This window comes from Acartia tonsa, chromosome 10, assembly GCF_053477335.1.
Source record: "Acartia tonsa isolate MP-2025a chromosome 10, ASM5347733v1, whole genome shotgun sequence".
In the NCBI taxonomy this organism is placed as follows: domain Eukaryota; kingdom Metazoa; phylum Arthropoda; class Copepoda; order Calanoida; family Acartiidae; genus Acartia; species Acartia tonsa.
This window is the reverse complement of record NC_137269.1, coordinates 47,828,736-47,844,706: the sequence shown is the minus strand read 5'-3', so window position 1 is coordinate 47,844,706 and position 15,971 is coordinate 47,828,736. Positions and strand designations below refer to the sequence as shown.

The following is a 15,971-nucleotide window of genomic DNA, read 5'->3' as shown; positions in this document are numbered from 1 at the left end:
ACAATAATAAAAAATAAGTATTTAACAATCATAATAAAAACAAATCATAAAAAAGTATATTATGAAAGTATAAAAATAAAAACCAAGAACAAAATATTATATAGGAAAAAAGTAAATTGTTAACCTCCCCCTAAAAAGCTCAACTCATTATTGTTTTATTTTGTAGGAAGCCAAAACATTGAGGTGCATTTGATTCCTGTATCCATCACCAAGAAGGTGGAAGTCCATTCGTCCTTGAGGTAAGTCATATTTTGTAAACATAAAATTAGACCCATTTCCAACCAACAAATTTATTTCATTCTATTAATACTCAGGGATCCAAAGGGATAATACAATGGCTGATAAATTGATGTACATCCCCGATAATGATACACAAAGACAAAATTTACCCTTTCTTTAGATATAAATTTGTGGTTGAACGTTAGACTCAACTTATTGAATCAACCAATCAAAATTTAAAGTTGTTAAGCCAACGAATATGAAAATGTTATAATAGGGACTTTAGTGTAATAAACAGCCAATTGTCCCCTATCTCTCTCGGATCAATACTGGAAAACTATATTGGACCTCAATTTATTTTTAGACATTGAGCTTGTCATTTTCGAGATCTTGTGAACATATACTTTAAATGATTTTTTTCTTCATTTTTTAGATTTAAAGTCCCAGTACCAAAGATACAATCTTCAAAAATTAAGGTAAACGATTTAGTTGGTACCCAAAATTTTATAAACACGTTTTCTATTTCGTTGGCTTAAAAACTTTGGGACTTATATTAAATATTGTCCAAATCTTTTCACTAATTTAACTTTAACTAATTTCTCTTTAATTTAAAGAAGCGGTAATTATATTTACCATAATTGGGGTGAATGCGTGTCTTTTCCCTAAAGATCTCTTAAACCAATTACTCAAATAAAAACATTACAAATTATCCCAGTAAACCAGTAATAGGCTTGAAATGAATATATTTTGTCAGATTATACCAACAACTAAATTAAAAAATAACGAAACCTATTATTTCATCATTTTAGATTTATTTCGCTAGTTGACAATGGCAATATCTTATAGTCACAATTGAGCTAGATTTATTATCAATGATGTAAATTTAAAATTTTACAATTGATTTTAGGACTGTCCAAAATAATTATATTTTAGGACACAATAGGAGCTGGAGATAGTTTTGTAGCTGGATGTATTAAGGCTCTACTTGAGAATAATAATTATATTTTAGGACACAATAGGATCTGGAGATAGTTTTGTAGCTGGATGTATTGAGGCTCTACTTGAGAATAATAATTATATTTTAGGACACAATAGGATCTGGAGATAGTTTTGTAGCTGGATGTATTAAGGCTCTACTTGAGAATAATAATTATATTTTAGGACACAATAGGAGCTGGAGATAGTTTTGTAGCTGGATGTATTGAGGCTCTACTTGAGAATAATAATTATATTTTAGGACACAATAGGAGCTGGAGATAGTTTTGTAGCTGGATGTATTAAGGCTCTACTTGAGAATAATAATTATATTTTAGGACACAATAGGATCTGGAGATAGTTTTGTAGCTGGATGTATTGAGGCTCTACTTGAGAATAATAATTATATTTTAGGACACAATAGGATCTGGAGATAGTTTTGTAGCTGGATGTATTGAGGCTCTACTTGAGATTAATAATTATATTTTAGGACACAATAGGAGCTGGAGATAGTTTTGTAGCTGGATGTATTGAGGCTCTACTTGAGAATAATAATTATATTTTAGGAGTAGGACACAATAGGAGCTGGAGATAGTTTTGTAGCTGGATGTATTGAGGCTCTACTTGAGATTAATAATTATATTTTAGGACACAATAGGAGCTGGAGATAGTTTTGTAGCTGGATGTATTGAGGCTCTACTTGAGAATAATAATTATATTTTAGGACACAATAGGATCTGGAGATAGTTTTGTAGCTGGATGTATTGAGGCTCTACTTGAGAATAATAATTATATTTTAGGACACAATAGGAGCTGGAGATAGTTTTGTAGCTGGATGTATTGAGGCTCTACTTGAGAATAATAATTATATTTTAGGACACAATAGGATCTGGAGATAGTTTTGTAGCTGGATGTATTAAGGCTCTACTTGAGAATAATAATTATATTTTAGGACACAATAGGAGCTGGAGATAGTTTTGTAGCTGGATGTATTGAGGCTCTACTTGAGAATAATAATTATATTTTAGGACACAATAGGAGCTGGAGATAGTTTTGTAGCTGGATGTATTAAGGCTCTACTTGAGAATAATAATTATATTTTAGGACACAATAGGATCTGGAGATAGTTTTGTAGCTGGATGTATTGAGGCTCTACTTGAGAATAATAATTATATTTTAGGACACAATAGGATCTGGAGATAGTTTTGTAGCTGGATGTATTGAGGCTCTACTTGAGAATAATAATTATATTTTAGGACACAATAGGATCTGGAGATAGTTTTGTAGCTGGATGTATTAAGGCTCTACTTGAGAATAATAATTATATTTTAGGACACAATAGGAGCTGGAGATAGTTTTGTAGCTGGATGTATTGAGGCTCTACTTGAGAATAATAATTATATTTTAGGACACAATAGGATCTGGAGATAGTTTTGTAGCTGGATGTATTAAGGCTCTACTTGAGAATAATAATTATATTTTAGGACACAATAGGAGCTGGAGATAGTTTTGTAGCTGGATGTATTGAGGCTCTACTTGAGAATAATAATTATATTTTAGGACACAATAGGAGCTGGAGATAGTTTTGTAGCTGGATGTATTAAGGCTCTACTTGAGAATAATAATTATATTTTAGGACACAATAGGATCTGGAGATAGTTTTGTAGCTGGATGTATTGAGGCTCTACTTGAGAATAATAATTATATTTTAGGACACAATAGGATCTGGAGATAGTTTTGTAGCTGGATGTATTGAGGCTCTACTTGAGAATAATAATTATATTTTAGGACACAATAGGATCTGGAGATAGTTTTGTAGCTGGATGTATTAAGGCTCTACTTGAGAATAATAATTATATTTTAGGACACAATAGGAGCTGGAGATAGTTTTGTAGCTGGATGTATTGAGGCTCTACTTGAGAATAATAATTATATTTTAGGACACAATAGGAGCTGGAGATAGTTTTGTAGCTGGATGTATTAAGGCTCTACTTGAGAATAATAATTATATTTTAGGACACAATAGGATCTGGAGATAGTTTTGTAGCTGGATGTATTGAGGCTCTACTTGAGAATAATAATTATATTTTAGGACACAATAGGATCTGGAGATAGTTTTGTAGCTGGATGTATTGAGGCTCTACTTGAGATTAATAATTATATTTTAGGACACAATAGGAGCTGGAGATAGTTTTGTAGCTGGATGTATTGAGGCTCTACTTGAGAATAATAATTATATTTTAGGAGTAGGACACAATAGGAGCTGGAGATAGTTTTGTAGCTGGATGTATTGAGGCTCTACTTGAGATTAATAATTATATTTTAGGACACAATAGGAGCTGGAGATAGTTTTGTAGCTGGATGTATTGAGGCTCTACTTGAGAATAATAATTATATTTTAGGACACAATAGGATCTGGAGATAGTTTTGTAGCTGGATGTATTGAGGCTCTACTTGAGAATAATAATTATATTTTAGGACACAATAGGAGCTGGAGATAGTTTTGTAGCTGGATGTATTGAGGCTCTACTTGAGAATAATAATTATATTTTAGGACACAATAGGATCTGGAGATAGTTTTGTAGCTGGATGTATTAAGGCTCTACTTGAGAATAATAATTATATTTTAGGACACAATAGGAGCTGGAGATAGTTTTGTAGCTGGATGTATTGAGGCTCTACTTGAGAATAATAATTATATTTTAGGACACAATAGGAGCTGGAGATAGTTTTGTAGCTGGATGTATTAAGGCTCTACTTGAGAATAATAATTATATTTTAGGACACAATAGGATCTGGAGATAGTTTTGTAGCTGGATGTATTGAGGCTCTACTTGAGAATAATAATTATATTTTAGGACACAATAGGATCTGGAGATAGTTTTGTAGCTGGATGTATTGAGGCTCTACTTGAGATTAATAATTATATTTTAGGACACAATAGGAGCTGGAGATAGTTTTGTAGCTGGATGTATTGAGGCTCTACTTGAGAATAATAATTATATTTTAGGAGTAGGACACAATAGGAGCTGGAGATAGTTTTGTAGCTGGATGTATTGAGGCTCTACTTGAGATTAATAATTATATTTTAGGACACAATAGGAGCTGGAGATAGTTTTGTAGCTGGATGTATTGAGGCTCTACTTGAGAATAATAATTATATTTTAGGACACAATAGGATCTGGAGATAGTTTTGTAGCTGGATGTATTGAGGCTCTACTTGAGAATAATAATTATATTTTAGGACACAATAGGAGCTGGAGATAGTTTTGTAGCTGGATGTATTAAGGCTCTACTTGAGAATAATAATTATATTTTAGGACACAATAGGAGCTGGAGATAGTTTTGTAGCTGGATGTATTAAGGCTCTACTTGAGAATAATAATTATATTTTAGGACACAATAGGAGCTGGAGATAGTTTTGTAGCTGGATGTATTAAGGCTCTACTTGAGAATAATAATTATATTTTAGGACACAATAGGAGCTGGAGATAGTTTTGTAGCTGGATGTATTAAGGCTCTACTTGAGAATAATAATTATATTTTAGGACACAATAGGAGCTGGAGATAGTTTTGTAGCTGGATGTATTGAGGCTCTACTTGAGAATAATAATTATATTTTAGGAGTAGGACACAATAGGATCTGGAGATAGTTTTGTAGCTGGATGTATTGAGGCTCTACTTGAGAATAATAATTATATTTTAGGACACAATAGGAGCTGGAGATAGTTTTGTAGCTGGATGTATTGAGGCTCTACTTGAGAATAATAATTATATTTTAGGACACAATAGGAGCTGGAGATAGTTTTGTAGCTGGATGTATTGAGGCTCTACTTGAGAATAATAATTATATTTTAGGACACAATAGGATCTGGAGATAGTTTTGTAGCTGGATGTATTAAGGCTCTACTTAAGAATAATAATTATATTTTAGGACACAATAGGAGCTGGAGATAGTTTTGTAGCTGGATGTATTAAGGCTCTACTTAAGAATAATAATTATATTTTAGGACACAATAGGAGCTGGAGATAGTTTTGTAGCTGGATGTATTGAGGCTCTACTTGAGAATATAATTATATTTTAGGACACAATAGGAGCTGGAGATAGTTTTGTAGCTGGATGTATTGAGGCTCTACTTGAGAATAATAAATATATTTTAGGACACAATAGGAGCTGGAGATAGTTTTGTAGCTGGGTGTATTGAGGCTCTACTTGAGAATAATAATTATATTTTAGGACACAATAGGAGCTGGAGATAGTTTTGTAGCTGGATGTATTGAGGCTCTACTTGAGAAAAATGCTTCCCTTATGGACATGGTTCAACTTGGAGTAAGTTTTTTTAAAATAAAGTAAAGCATCTCTTAAGTCACTTTGTAGTAAATGATTCAGAAGAAGAGATAACATTTGCCCTACGTTTATTATTAACCCTAGAAGAACATAGTTTCTTTCTTTCTCTTTTTGAACTTTTTAAGTTTTCTCCCTCATAGCATCATGCAACAAAGGATGTAGAATATACGTGGATATTATGACAGGGGAAAAATTGACATCAATTTAGGTTGCTAACATGGAACTCATTTATTGTTCAGTTCGTTCATCCAGTATGAGGGGAGGGGGAATGGTGAATGGGGTGGATTGGGGGTATCGTTATTTTAGCCCGCTGCGAGTTTCACTTTGTTTGAGAACATGAAAATCTGGTGTAAGATGCAAATAATACAGATCCATCCCTTGATTCATATCCCTTCTCTTTAATTTCTCATGACTGATTTTTGAAATACTGATTCCTAGAACAACATAGTACAACGTTATAAGCGAATATTCTCTATAAGAAAGTCCTAAAAATTTAAGTATATCCGTAAAAGTATCCTGTATTTAGCAGTTTTGCAACAAATTTACTTACAATTTTGTTTAAACTTACATATTTATGCTTATTAAGGAATCGGTTGTGACACTCTATAAGTGTTAATGTTCATTTGTCCTATCATTTCAGAGCTTTGCTTTAATGGATGTTGTCATTCTTGTTATTTTAGATATATGCAGCACAGACCATGATTCAACAAGTTGGAACCATCCTTCCAAATCATCCACCAAAATTTATTCAAGTTTCTATGAATGAAAAACCAGTTAAAGACATTCAAAATGGCGTATTATCTCCGATTCACAATAAAAATGGCGGCTTTTCGCCCAACAAAACTTGCCCAAATGAAGAACAAAATAAGACTATGAAAAAATCTGTAAAATCTACCTCAATGCCGCACCAAACCATGAAAAATGGCGCGCAATTGTCACCATCCAAGAAGGTAAAGCTGCCCCCAAAGGGCAACTGTTTTGAGGGCTGTGTTAATGGATATAAACCTTTTATAATCACCCCATGTGAAATGTGTATTATGTCTTCTTTATAAACAATTATATTATCATAAAAAAAAAACTTTAAAAGCAATTATAATAAAAATAATGAAAAAAAGACAAATTAGAGAATATTTTATGTGATTGCAACTACTCGAAAATTTTTGACGTTATTAACAAAGTGTATAGACCGACATAAGAACATACAGACATACACATTAAAAGATTAGCTTTGCTACAAATTAATTTAAAATTCTTAAAATTCCAGAACACCTTAAGAACAAATTTTAGTTAAATATTATAGGTATCATTGAAAGAAAACAAAGTAGGGGGTTTCGTCGCATTTTTACAGTGGCTTTTCTCCTTTTTCTAGCCCCTGCGGGGGTTTCTAATCCTGCGGGGCAATCATTAACATTTACCTAACCTATATAACCTATCATGTACTGTGAAAATACGACGAAACCCGCTACTTTGTTTCCATTCCATGATACATATAAAATATATACCAAAACTATTAAAATAAGACATATATGTATATTATATTGTATATTTATAGAGCTTTATTTATAGAAACTTAGTAATATATTATATATAAATATTTTATTGTTAGACATGAAAAAATAAATTAATATCAAAGTAATTGTAACTGATCTCTTTTTACCACTCCATGTGTATTCTATAGAGCTTTGTTTTACGCAATATTTCTTTAGGATCATGGAAAGAAAACGAAGTAGCGGGTAGCCGTAGCTTTTCACTTCTAGTCCCAGCGGCGTGCTTTAACCCTGCGGTGCAATCATGAATATAAAGGATATGGTGTTGTTTTCCGATTTGAGAGTAGACTTATTGTCATGCATATGTGGTATTCGGCAACCGTGAGCCATGCCTATGGCACCCCTGAACTGGGGTTCGGTGGAGGGTCAATGGCCCTCCCCCGAGTCCTGGGGAAGGGGTCTGACGACCCCCTCCCTATGCTTAAAATTAATGATTGAATCTGTCATGTTTATTATGGTTAACTGTATTCTTAATTCTCCCCCACCCTTTCCAGGGATGGGGGATCATTATTGCCCAAACTGACTATTGTATATGTGTTATAATGCTTTTATGTTATGATTATTTATTCCTATCCATGTATTTATTGTTTGTTGTATATAGCTTTAGTATCCTTTAAACCTTCAATAAAGTGACAACTGAAATAGATGTTGATTATTATCTAGTGAATGCTAGAGAAGCGTAGCTTCTCTATAGTAAGGTGTCCACGTCTGTCACACCGCCGTAATCTAATTGAACTCCGGTGTCTGCCATTTATCCTCGGCGGATACCACAACTTTTGGTGACAGCTGTGTGAGATTACGGCGAACCACAAGTGTAGAGCAGACGCGCATCTGAGGCTAAGGTACTCCCAGCAGTGAAACTGGCAAAACTGACGCAAGCAACCTGAATTACCCACCCTGGACAGCAAAGTTTAACTCTGCATCCGGCAGTTGTGGAAGCGAGACAGCGAAATTTGACGAAGAACCGCGAGCAGCGCCGATATCTAACGGAGAATTGAGCGCTCAAAGGGCTGAAACAGGCCTGCGGACCGGCTGAAACAAGCCAAATAAGTGTAAACGGCTGAAAATAGGCCAACTTTACTGCAAGAAATAGCAGGATCCGAACCAGTGGCGCTAGCAGGACGGGACATTCCCTGCCGCCATCAGCCGGATTTGGATCAGCGGCGCTAGCAGGACGGGACATTCCCTGCCGCCGATAGGCTGAAACACGCCACATAGCTGCAAGCTGCGAGCCAACATACGAGTGTAGTGCACCAGAACAGAGAAAAACTACGTCAACTCCAAGTATCCTGAGAGGCTACAACGCAGCCACCCATCTAGAAAAACAGATATTATGTCACATTGCAGGGATTACCACCCTGGTGTGATGGCTAAACAATAGATTTATGAGCAAAGCTTGGCAAACAAATTGTTGTGTTGTGATAAATCTAAAAATAGAACAGGCTTGGATTTATTGTGTATTGTGATAACAGCTAAAAATAGAACAGGGTTAGTAAACAAATCTGTTATGCAATTGTGATAAGGACAAAAATAGAAGCTAGATGTAATATAATAAAGACCCTGATATACAATCAAATCACCTCAAGCCTACAGCACAACAACAACACACCCCTTATTCCAGGGGAAAGGGAGGAGCCCCTCTCCATTGAAGGCAAATACAATCAGGGTGATATAATAGATAAGCCTAGGATTAAGAAGAAAAGGCACTATTACACCAGCACACAGTTACCCCCCTCCCTCACAGGGGGAACGGACGGAGTTACCCCCGTCCCCTCACGCGCTTCCCCCTTCCTACCCACACTAGACTAAGTCCGTCTGTAGTGTGGGGCTAGCGACCGGGAACACAGAGCGCCATTCACGGGTAGCGCAACAGAGTGCGGAAAATATCATAAATTCAACGGACAAAGCGGACCAATGAGAGAGCGAGTTGAGGGATAAGTGCGCGGTTTCCCCGTGTGCGCGGATTTGACGGTGCGTACGCGCGTTGCAAGGACAGGAGATTTCACGCACACACACACACACACACACACACCGGAGCGGAGCTACTCCATAGCATTTAACAGGGGTATTTTTAGCAAATAAAGAATTACAAGCTTCTCTCCTTCTAGCTCTAGTGTGATAAAGGAAAACCCAATCAGTTCCTGACAGCAGTTCAGACCCTCAACATCTATCTACCCCTACCAGCCTACCCTACAACCTCAGCACCTAACTAGTGATAAGTACAGCTAAGTTATACCTTTGCAACTAAACTACCAACCTAGTGATACAAACAGTGTTGGCTGTTAGGCTAGAAAGCCTCAAGTGACAAACCATTCATTTTAGTACGGTATAACTTTGTGCCCCGCCGTTGAACCGTTGACCCGATGGACCAGCCGCAAGCCCCAGGAGGTGATCAAGCCCCAGGATGGCTCCAGGATGACCCTCAGCCGGCCCCAGCCGAGTACCGCAAACTGATGCTGAGCAATCTGCCGGAGTATAGAGGGCCGCCCAAGCAATCCTGGTCGTCACATATCCGCAGACTCGAGATGTCATGGGCGGCTTACCGCGTGCCACCTCATGATTCCCTCAACCGCCGCAACGCCCTCCTACTGTCACTGGTAGGGCAAGCGGCGGAAATGGCGTCCCATCTGTTTGGCGAGGCAGGCCAAGCCTTGACCTACGAGCAGGTCAAGGCCAAGTGTGAAATGCTATTTCGTCCTGCTTTTGAATCCCAAACGCTTAAACAAGCGTTTAGGGATTACAAGCAACACTCGACAGAACCGATACAGGCATACATATCCACTAAATGTGCCCTGTATCGGGACGCCTACAGCCATGAGGATCTTGAGTTGTTGGTGGACGAATTAAATCGTGGAATTCGTAATGCCAATGTAAAACGCATCATGATGGGACATGAAATTACGAGTGTACCTGAGTACACTCGTAAGGCCATGTTTACCGTCACCATGATCACAAAGCAACTGAAAGAAGGTGTGTGCCTAGTGGACTCTACCGACGGGCTGACTGGATCCGCCAGCATCCAGTTGCCCCAGTATGATGATTCGGAGCCTTAGAAGTTAGCCTAGAGGAGAGACGCACCCAGCCACGCCGTGACCGTTCTGCCAAGTGCGAGCGTTGCCACTATGACGGTCACACGGCGGCCGATTGTAGAGCTGACTGGGCCCAGGTAGCCAGCCGCAGGCGCACCGCCGATAAGGGCGCCCCTCCAGGGAAGCCCAGCAGAGTGGCCCACATGGAAGGGAGCGCGCCCCCAGCACCACCGCAGCAAGCAGCCGTCCCCAAAGCTGCGGACCGAGCCGATGGGATGCCGCAGTTTGGGACTGTCCCAGCTAGGATCAACGTACTGGGCGGCGCGGCTGAACCCAACCGGGTTGGCCTAGGCTTCAGCCTCAACCACCTGGGGCCAGAGCTGATACAACCCAACAACATCGCCGAGCCAGAGATTCTGAGGCCCCAGCCTTTTAGCCTCAACATGATGGAACCTGCCCGACTGAGCCTACCCAGCAAGAGTGGAGGGGCGCTACCCAGCGTCCCTGAGACGGTGTACGGGGAGGCCCTGGCGGCCGCTGAACGAGAGAGGCAGGAGGCGCTAGCCAGCGCCTCAGCATCGATGTATGGGACGCCACCCGGCGTCGCCACCTGGGATGACGGGGGGGTGCTATCCAGCGCCTCCCACCTGGTGCCTGGGGCGACAACCGTCGCCGCCACCGAGATACCTGGATCCTGGAACGAGCCAGCCTCCAACCTGATGTCTGGGGCGACAACCGTCGCCGCCACCGAGAGACCTGAGTCCTGGAACGAGCCAGCAGTCCCAGAGGAAGGGGTGACACCCGTCACCCCCAGTCAGCCAGCGCCACCAGCCTGCAGGGAGAGCCCAGCTACATGCCATCCAGAGCCCCCTGCCAGCCGCAGGAACCCAGCTGCCCAACACCAGGATAAGTTGAATTTGTTAAATGTGTTGTATCCAAGCTATTGTAAAACCCCAGCCTTGCCTGTGCCCCCTGCACCAGAGGCTGGGGAGATTGAAATTTGGGAAAATAAGGACTTGCCTGTGCCACATGCACCTGAGTTCCTAGGGCAGGGGAGGGAAGTGAGTAAGGGCGAGACTGTGCCACATGCACTTCAGCCCCATGCCACTGGGCATGCCTTGGACAAGGGAAGGGAGCACTTGGGGCTAGGGGAGCCGACACCCAGGCAAGTGCCAGTCGCTTGCCAGTCTGTCATTGGGGAGGGTATCGGGGTGCCCCGGCCGCACAAAGATAACGCTCAATGGAAACTTGTATCTAGCCAGGAGCAGCCCAGCCGTGTCCAGCCACAAGAAGCAGCCGTGACCAGAGCTGAAGATCCCCAGCCGCGTGTGCGAGGTAGATGGTTGCCTGGAAGCCTCTCCCATTGGTGGATGGTCCTGTGGGGCCTCCTGCTGGCAGCCGTGTGGTATACAACCAGCTACGTCCTGGTGGGATGGGACTGTGCCAACCCCACCCACGTCACATCCTACAATAAAGAAAAGATGTGTAACACGGAGCCCCTACACCAGGAGGTGCCCCTGGGCCATGAAGTGCACGTCCTGCAGCAAGTCAAGGTGAGGGAAACAACCGGGTACAGTTGCCAGCTCACCGTGTCCCAGTGGACATTCAGGTGTGGGGTATGGGGTCACCTCAAGGTGACCTCGGTCCCCACCCTCATGAGGCCAACCAAGATAGACCCAGAAGCGTGCCGAGACCTGGCCAGGAACCGAGTCTACACGCTGCCAGGCAAGACCCAGCCACTGACGTTCCAGCTGAACCATCCCCTGTTCTTCACCATCGACATGGTGGGCGCCCTCGTCAACAGCCCCGAGGGGGTGGGTTGTGAAGGGGAGGACGTCCACTTCGAGGGCCAGCTGTACCGCAATGAATTAGTGCTCCAGGAGCGACGGCTGCTGGTCAAGGAAGAGACCTACGTGGTAGAGGATGGACGGGTGGAGTCCCAATCTGACCACCTGACCCTGGAGTGTCCCCATTCTGAGCTGTCCTGCATCACTGGGGAAGCAACCTACGTGTGGGACCACCTGGGGAGAGATTGCCCCTTGAGGCTGATCCGCAGCCTCCAGCCCAGCCTAGTGATGGATGCATACCTGGTTGACCATCAGGCCCAGTTTTTCATCAACATGACCAACCCCACCTCGATTGTGAACTGCGACTTCGAGGCCCATGCCACCAACCATCCAGCGTTGTTCGTGGCAGCTGACCCAGCCGCGGCTGCGCTGCCCAGAGTGTCGGCCAGGGATGTTGACGTCCCCCTACAAGCCCAAATACATGCAGGTTATATTGGGTTTACCCTGGAAACGCGCATGAAAAGCACAGCAGCAGAAGAAGTAGCGGCCAACTGCTGGAAGCTCCAGCAACTAGACCCGGCCCATCCGGTGCGTGTCCAGGGGAGCACGTTCTCGGTCCTGAGGGGAGACATCCTGCTGCAGCTGACCTGCCAACGCCATAAATACGTTGTCCGCGAACACAAGGAGTGTTGGGACAAAGTGCCAGTAGAACCCACAGGATTTGTAGACGCTGTGACACGAGTATATAGTGAACACGCCACCAAGATTCCCTGCTCCTCCACATACCCCCTGACTGTGCACGCGGAGGAAGGCTGGATAGAGTTAACCCCCGCTCCTAAGAAGAGGCCACCCCCGCTGGATACGCCTAAGCAATTGTTGACAGAGCCCTTAGATGACTTCAGTTCAGGGGGCTTGTATTCGCAGGCTGAGTTGAACGACTGGCAACAACTGCTGGCGTTCCCAGCATACAAGAGCGCCATGCTGACCAGCCTATCCTATGGCTCCTGCGTTCAGCAAGGCAGCTGTTCGGCCACAGGAGACCATGGGATAGTGTCCTACAACATTGACCGACTGGCGGAGGAAGGAGAGGCCGCCCTGGATGTCTGGGCTGGATTTAGACAAGCTATCCACGAGTGGGGAGATGGCGCAGCCATACTGTGCTTGCTGTTGTTGATCCTCAAACTGCTGGGGGACCTAACCATCATTTCTCTGGCAGCAGCACAAGGAGGCGTCCGAGCAGCCCTGAATGCGATGTCACAAGTGTTCCTGTACCATCCAACTTTGTATAGGAAAGCTCTGGCTAGAGCCAGGCTCACCCATGCCAAGTCCCGGGACTTTTCAGTAGACTGGGATGCCATTCCCATCGGCAGGGAAGCAGCCGAGGAGATGGTGTCTATGCAATCAGCTGATAGCGGGCATGACCGCCCAGGTAGGCCAGGACCGCCCTCTGGCAGACCCCGCGGCCCCTCAGGAGGACAGGCCGCTGCCCAGACGATCAACCTGGCAGCCAGCGCCCCAGCCGCTGCCAACAACAACCAGCAGGCCCCACTGCTGACCGTTCCAGCAACAACGGTGCCACCTGCCAACCTGACACCTGCCGGCGCCGAACAACGTGTCCAACCAAAGCCAGCCTCTGCCTTCTATCCCACGTTGGGAGCCCATCAACCCTGAGAAAACACTCACCACTAGGATTCCATTGAATCATTATCGTTTGTATATATCTTAGCCCTAAGGAGCGGACCGAAGGCCTCAACCACTGTCGGAAGTCTGGTAGGGAAACCCTCTCCCAGCCTTCCGAGGGGAGAGTTGTGGTATTCGGCAACCGTGAGCCATGCCTATGGCACCCCTGAACTGGGGTTTGGTGGAGGGTCAATGGCCCTCCCCCGAGTCCTGGGGAAGGGGTCTGACGACCCCCTCCCTATGCTTAAAATTAATGATTGAATCTGTCATGTTTATTATGGTTAACTGTATTCTTAATTCTCCCCCACCCTTTCCAGGGATGGGGGATCATTATTGCCCAAACTGACTATTGTATATGTGTTATAATGCTTTTATGTTATGATTATTTATTCCTATCCATGTATTTATTGTTTGTTGTATATAGCTTTAGTATCCTTTAAACCTTCAATAAAGTGACAACTGAAATAGATGTTGATTATTATCTAGTGAATGCTAGAGAAGCGTAGCTTCTCTATAGTAAGGTGTCCACGTCTGTCACACCGCCGTAATCTAATTGAACTCCGGTGTCTGCCATTTATCCTCGGCGGATACCACACATACATCACATTTACTTAGTTTATCACAAAACTTATTTCTCTTAACTTTATTACGGTTTACTGCTCCAGATATGATTCTGGTGCTGCGCTACATTTGGACAAAATTGCCCTTGTTAAAAACCAGGAGTCTTAAGGTAAAGACAATAGAGGATAAATTATATACATTCTCAATGATGGCAAACAAAATTTCCCCTTCCGTAGATTTAAGTTTGGACGCTAGAAGTTTGGAACCAACCAATCAAAATTCAATAAGAGTACACAAAAATGGTGTGCTATGCCAACAACAAAATCTGACATGGATCTCTAACCTTTAGTACCAGTGTAATTTGCAGACCAATGTCCCCTCCCTCCATACAAAAAAAAAATATTTTATAAAAAGGCTGCGCTACTAAATATCCTAATTTACAACTACTTGCTCTAAGCAGTAAGATTATGCTTTTTATAAATAGGGTCAGTCCGTATGTCCGCCCCCACGTCCGTCCGTACGGAACGGATAGCTTTTTTCGTTAATTTAGGCATGTTAGAATTGTCCCATCGATTTCAGACTTTGTATGGTGATTTATGTAGTAATTGGAAACGATTTAGAAATCGTATAAACTCTATAATCATTACCTGTTAGTCCGTCGTTCATTTTAAATATGTTGATTTTATTACTTATTCAACAACAAATTTTTATGTGATCTAATTATCCGATTGATCTGATTTTTGGTATACTGATTCCTGGGAAAACAAAGTACAATATCATAAGCGAAGCAACTCTATAATCAAAATGTAAGTATGTCCATAAACATATCCTGTATCAAGTTTTTCAACAAATTGATTTACAATTTTGCTTCGACTCTTATACATTTATATTTTGATTATTCAGTTCTGACACTATACAACGGTTAAAGTCCGTTTGTCCTACCGTTTCAGTGCTTCACTTTTATGCTTCACTTTTATCATCCTTGTTTCATATATAATTTATGAATCAAAGTTTATCAATGATAAAAAAATGCACTGTATACTTTAAGGTTGGGAGGTTGAATAAATTCTTCACATTAATATTTCATTATTCCTCTTTTAAAGAATGACAAAAAACAGAAGAAAACTTCTCCTCATTTAGATAAAAAGTATCGGTGGAGATGTATGAACACTATTACTTACTACATACCAATCATAAATATACCTAGACCCTTATACTTTTTAAGTCCACGAATGGCAGAACGTGTTTGTCGGTTTGTCCTAAGTCGAAGCAGCTTATGGTGCCTAATAAAAACTGGTGTCATACAATATAAATGACCAATGATTTGCCAGTATACATTATAATTGACCAATTTCAAAGTTCATACTAGCCTATAATTGGTCATTTGAATTTTTTGACGTCATTTTTATTAGCCCTGTAAGCTACTTCTCCTATGTCGCAATCCTGTTTTATTTTAAAGTGAATAATAATATAGTGATCCTCACAACTTAAGGATACAACCAACTTTCTTCTCGTTTTAAATGGCAAAAAAGAGTTCCCATGAACTAGCATATTAATTTTTAGTAAAATGCAAACTTTTTTCTTTATAAGGAAGCTGCTGTTCAATTTGTCCGTATGTTGTTATTGTTACTTTCCTAATTTCAGATTTTATTCTTTTTACTAATATTTTGTAAATTAGTTTTTAATATTGCATTATAAATTGAACTAAATATAACTTATTACTGATCTACCTTTGAGTATATTTCAATAAAAGTAAAATAAAAACATGTATAGTTAATATGTCCTTAATCTAGCTAATTTTACCCCAACTAAAATCTGGCAAATG

General features: G+C 41.3%; 1 protein-coding gene across 1 annotated transcript in view; it reads left to right on the top strand.

The window, feature by feature from the left end:
- LOC145330214 (uncharacterized) overlaps positions 1–7,138 on the top strand; it is a 35,512-nt gene extending 28,374 nt beyond the window's left edge. Inside the window, exons 16-19 of the mRNA XM_080174822.1 lie at positions 167–239; positions 653–695; positions 5,432–5,524; positions 6,223–7,138. Of these exons, the coding sequence (XP_080030948.1) occupies positions 167–239; positions 653–695; positions 5,432–5,524; positions 6,223–6,594 (581 nt within the window). The 3' untranslated portion in view covers positions 6,595–7,138. The remainder of the gene's footprint in view (positions 1–166; positions 240–652; positions 696–5,431; positions 5,525–6,222) is intronic.
- Positions 7,139–15,971: the final 8,833 nt, after the last annotated feature.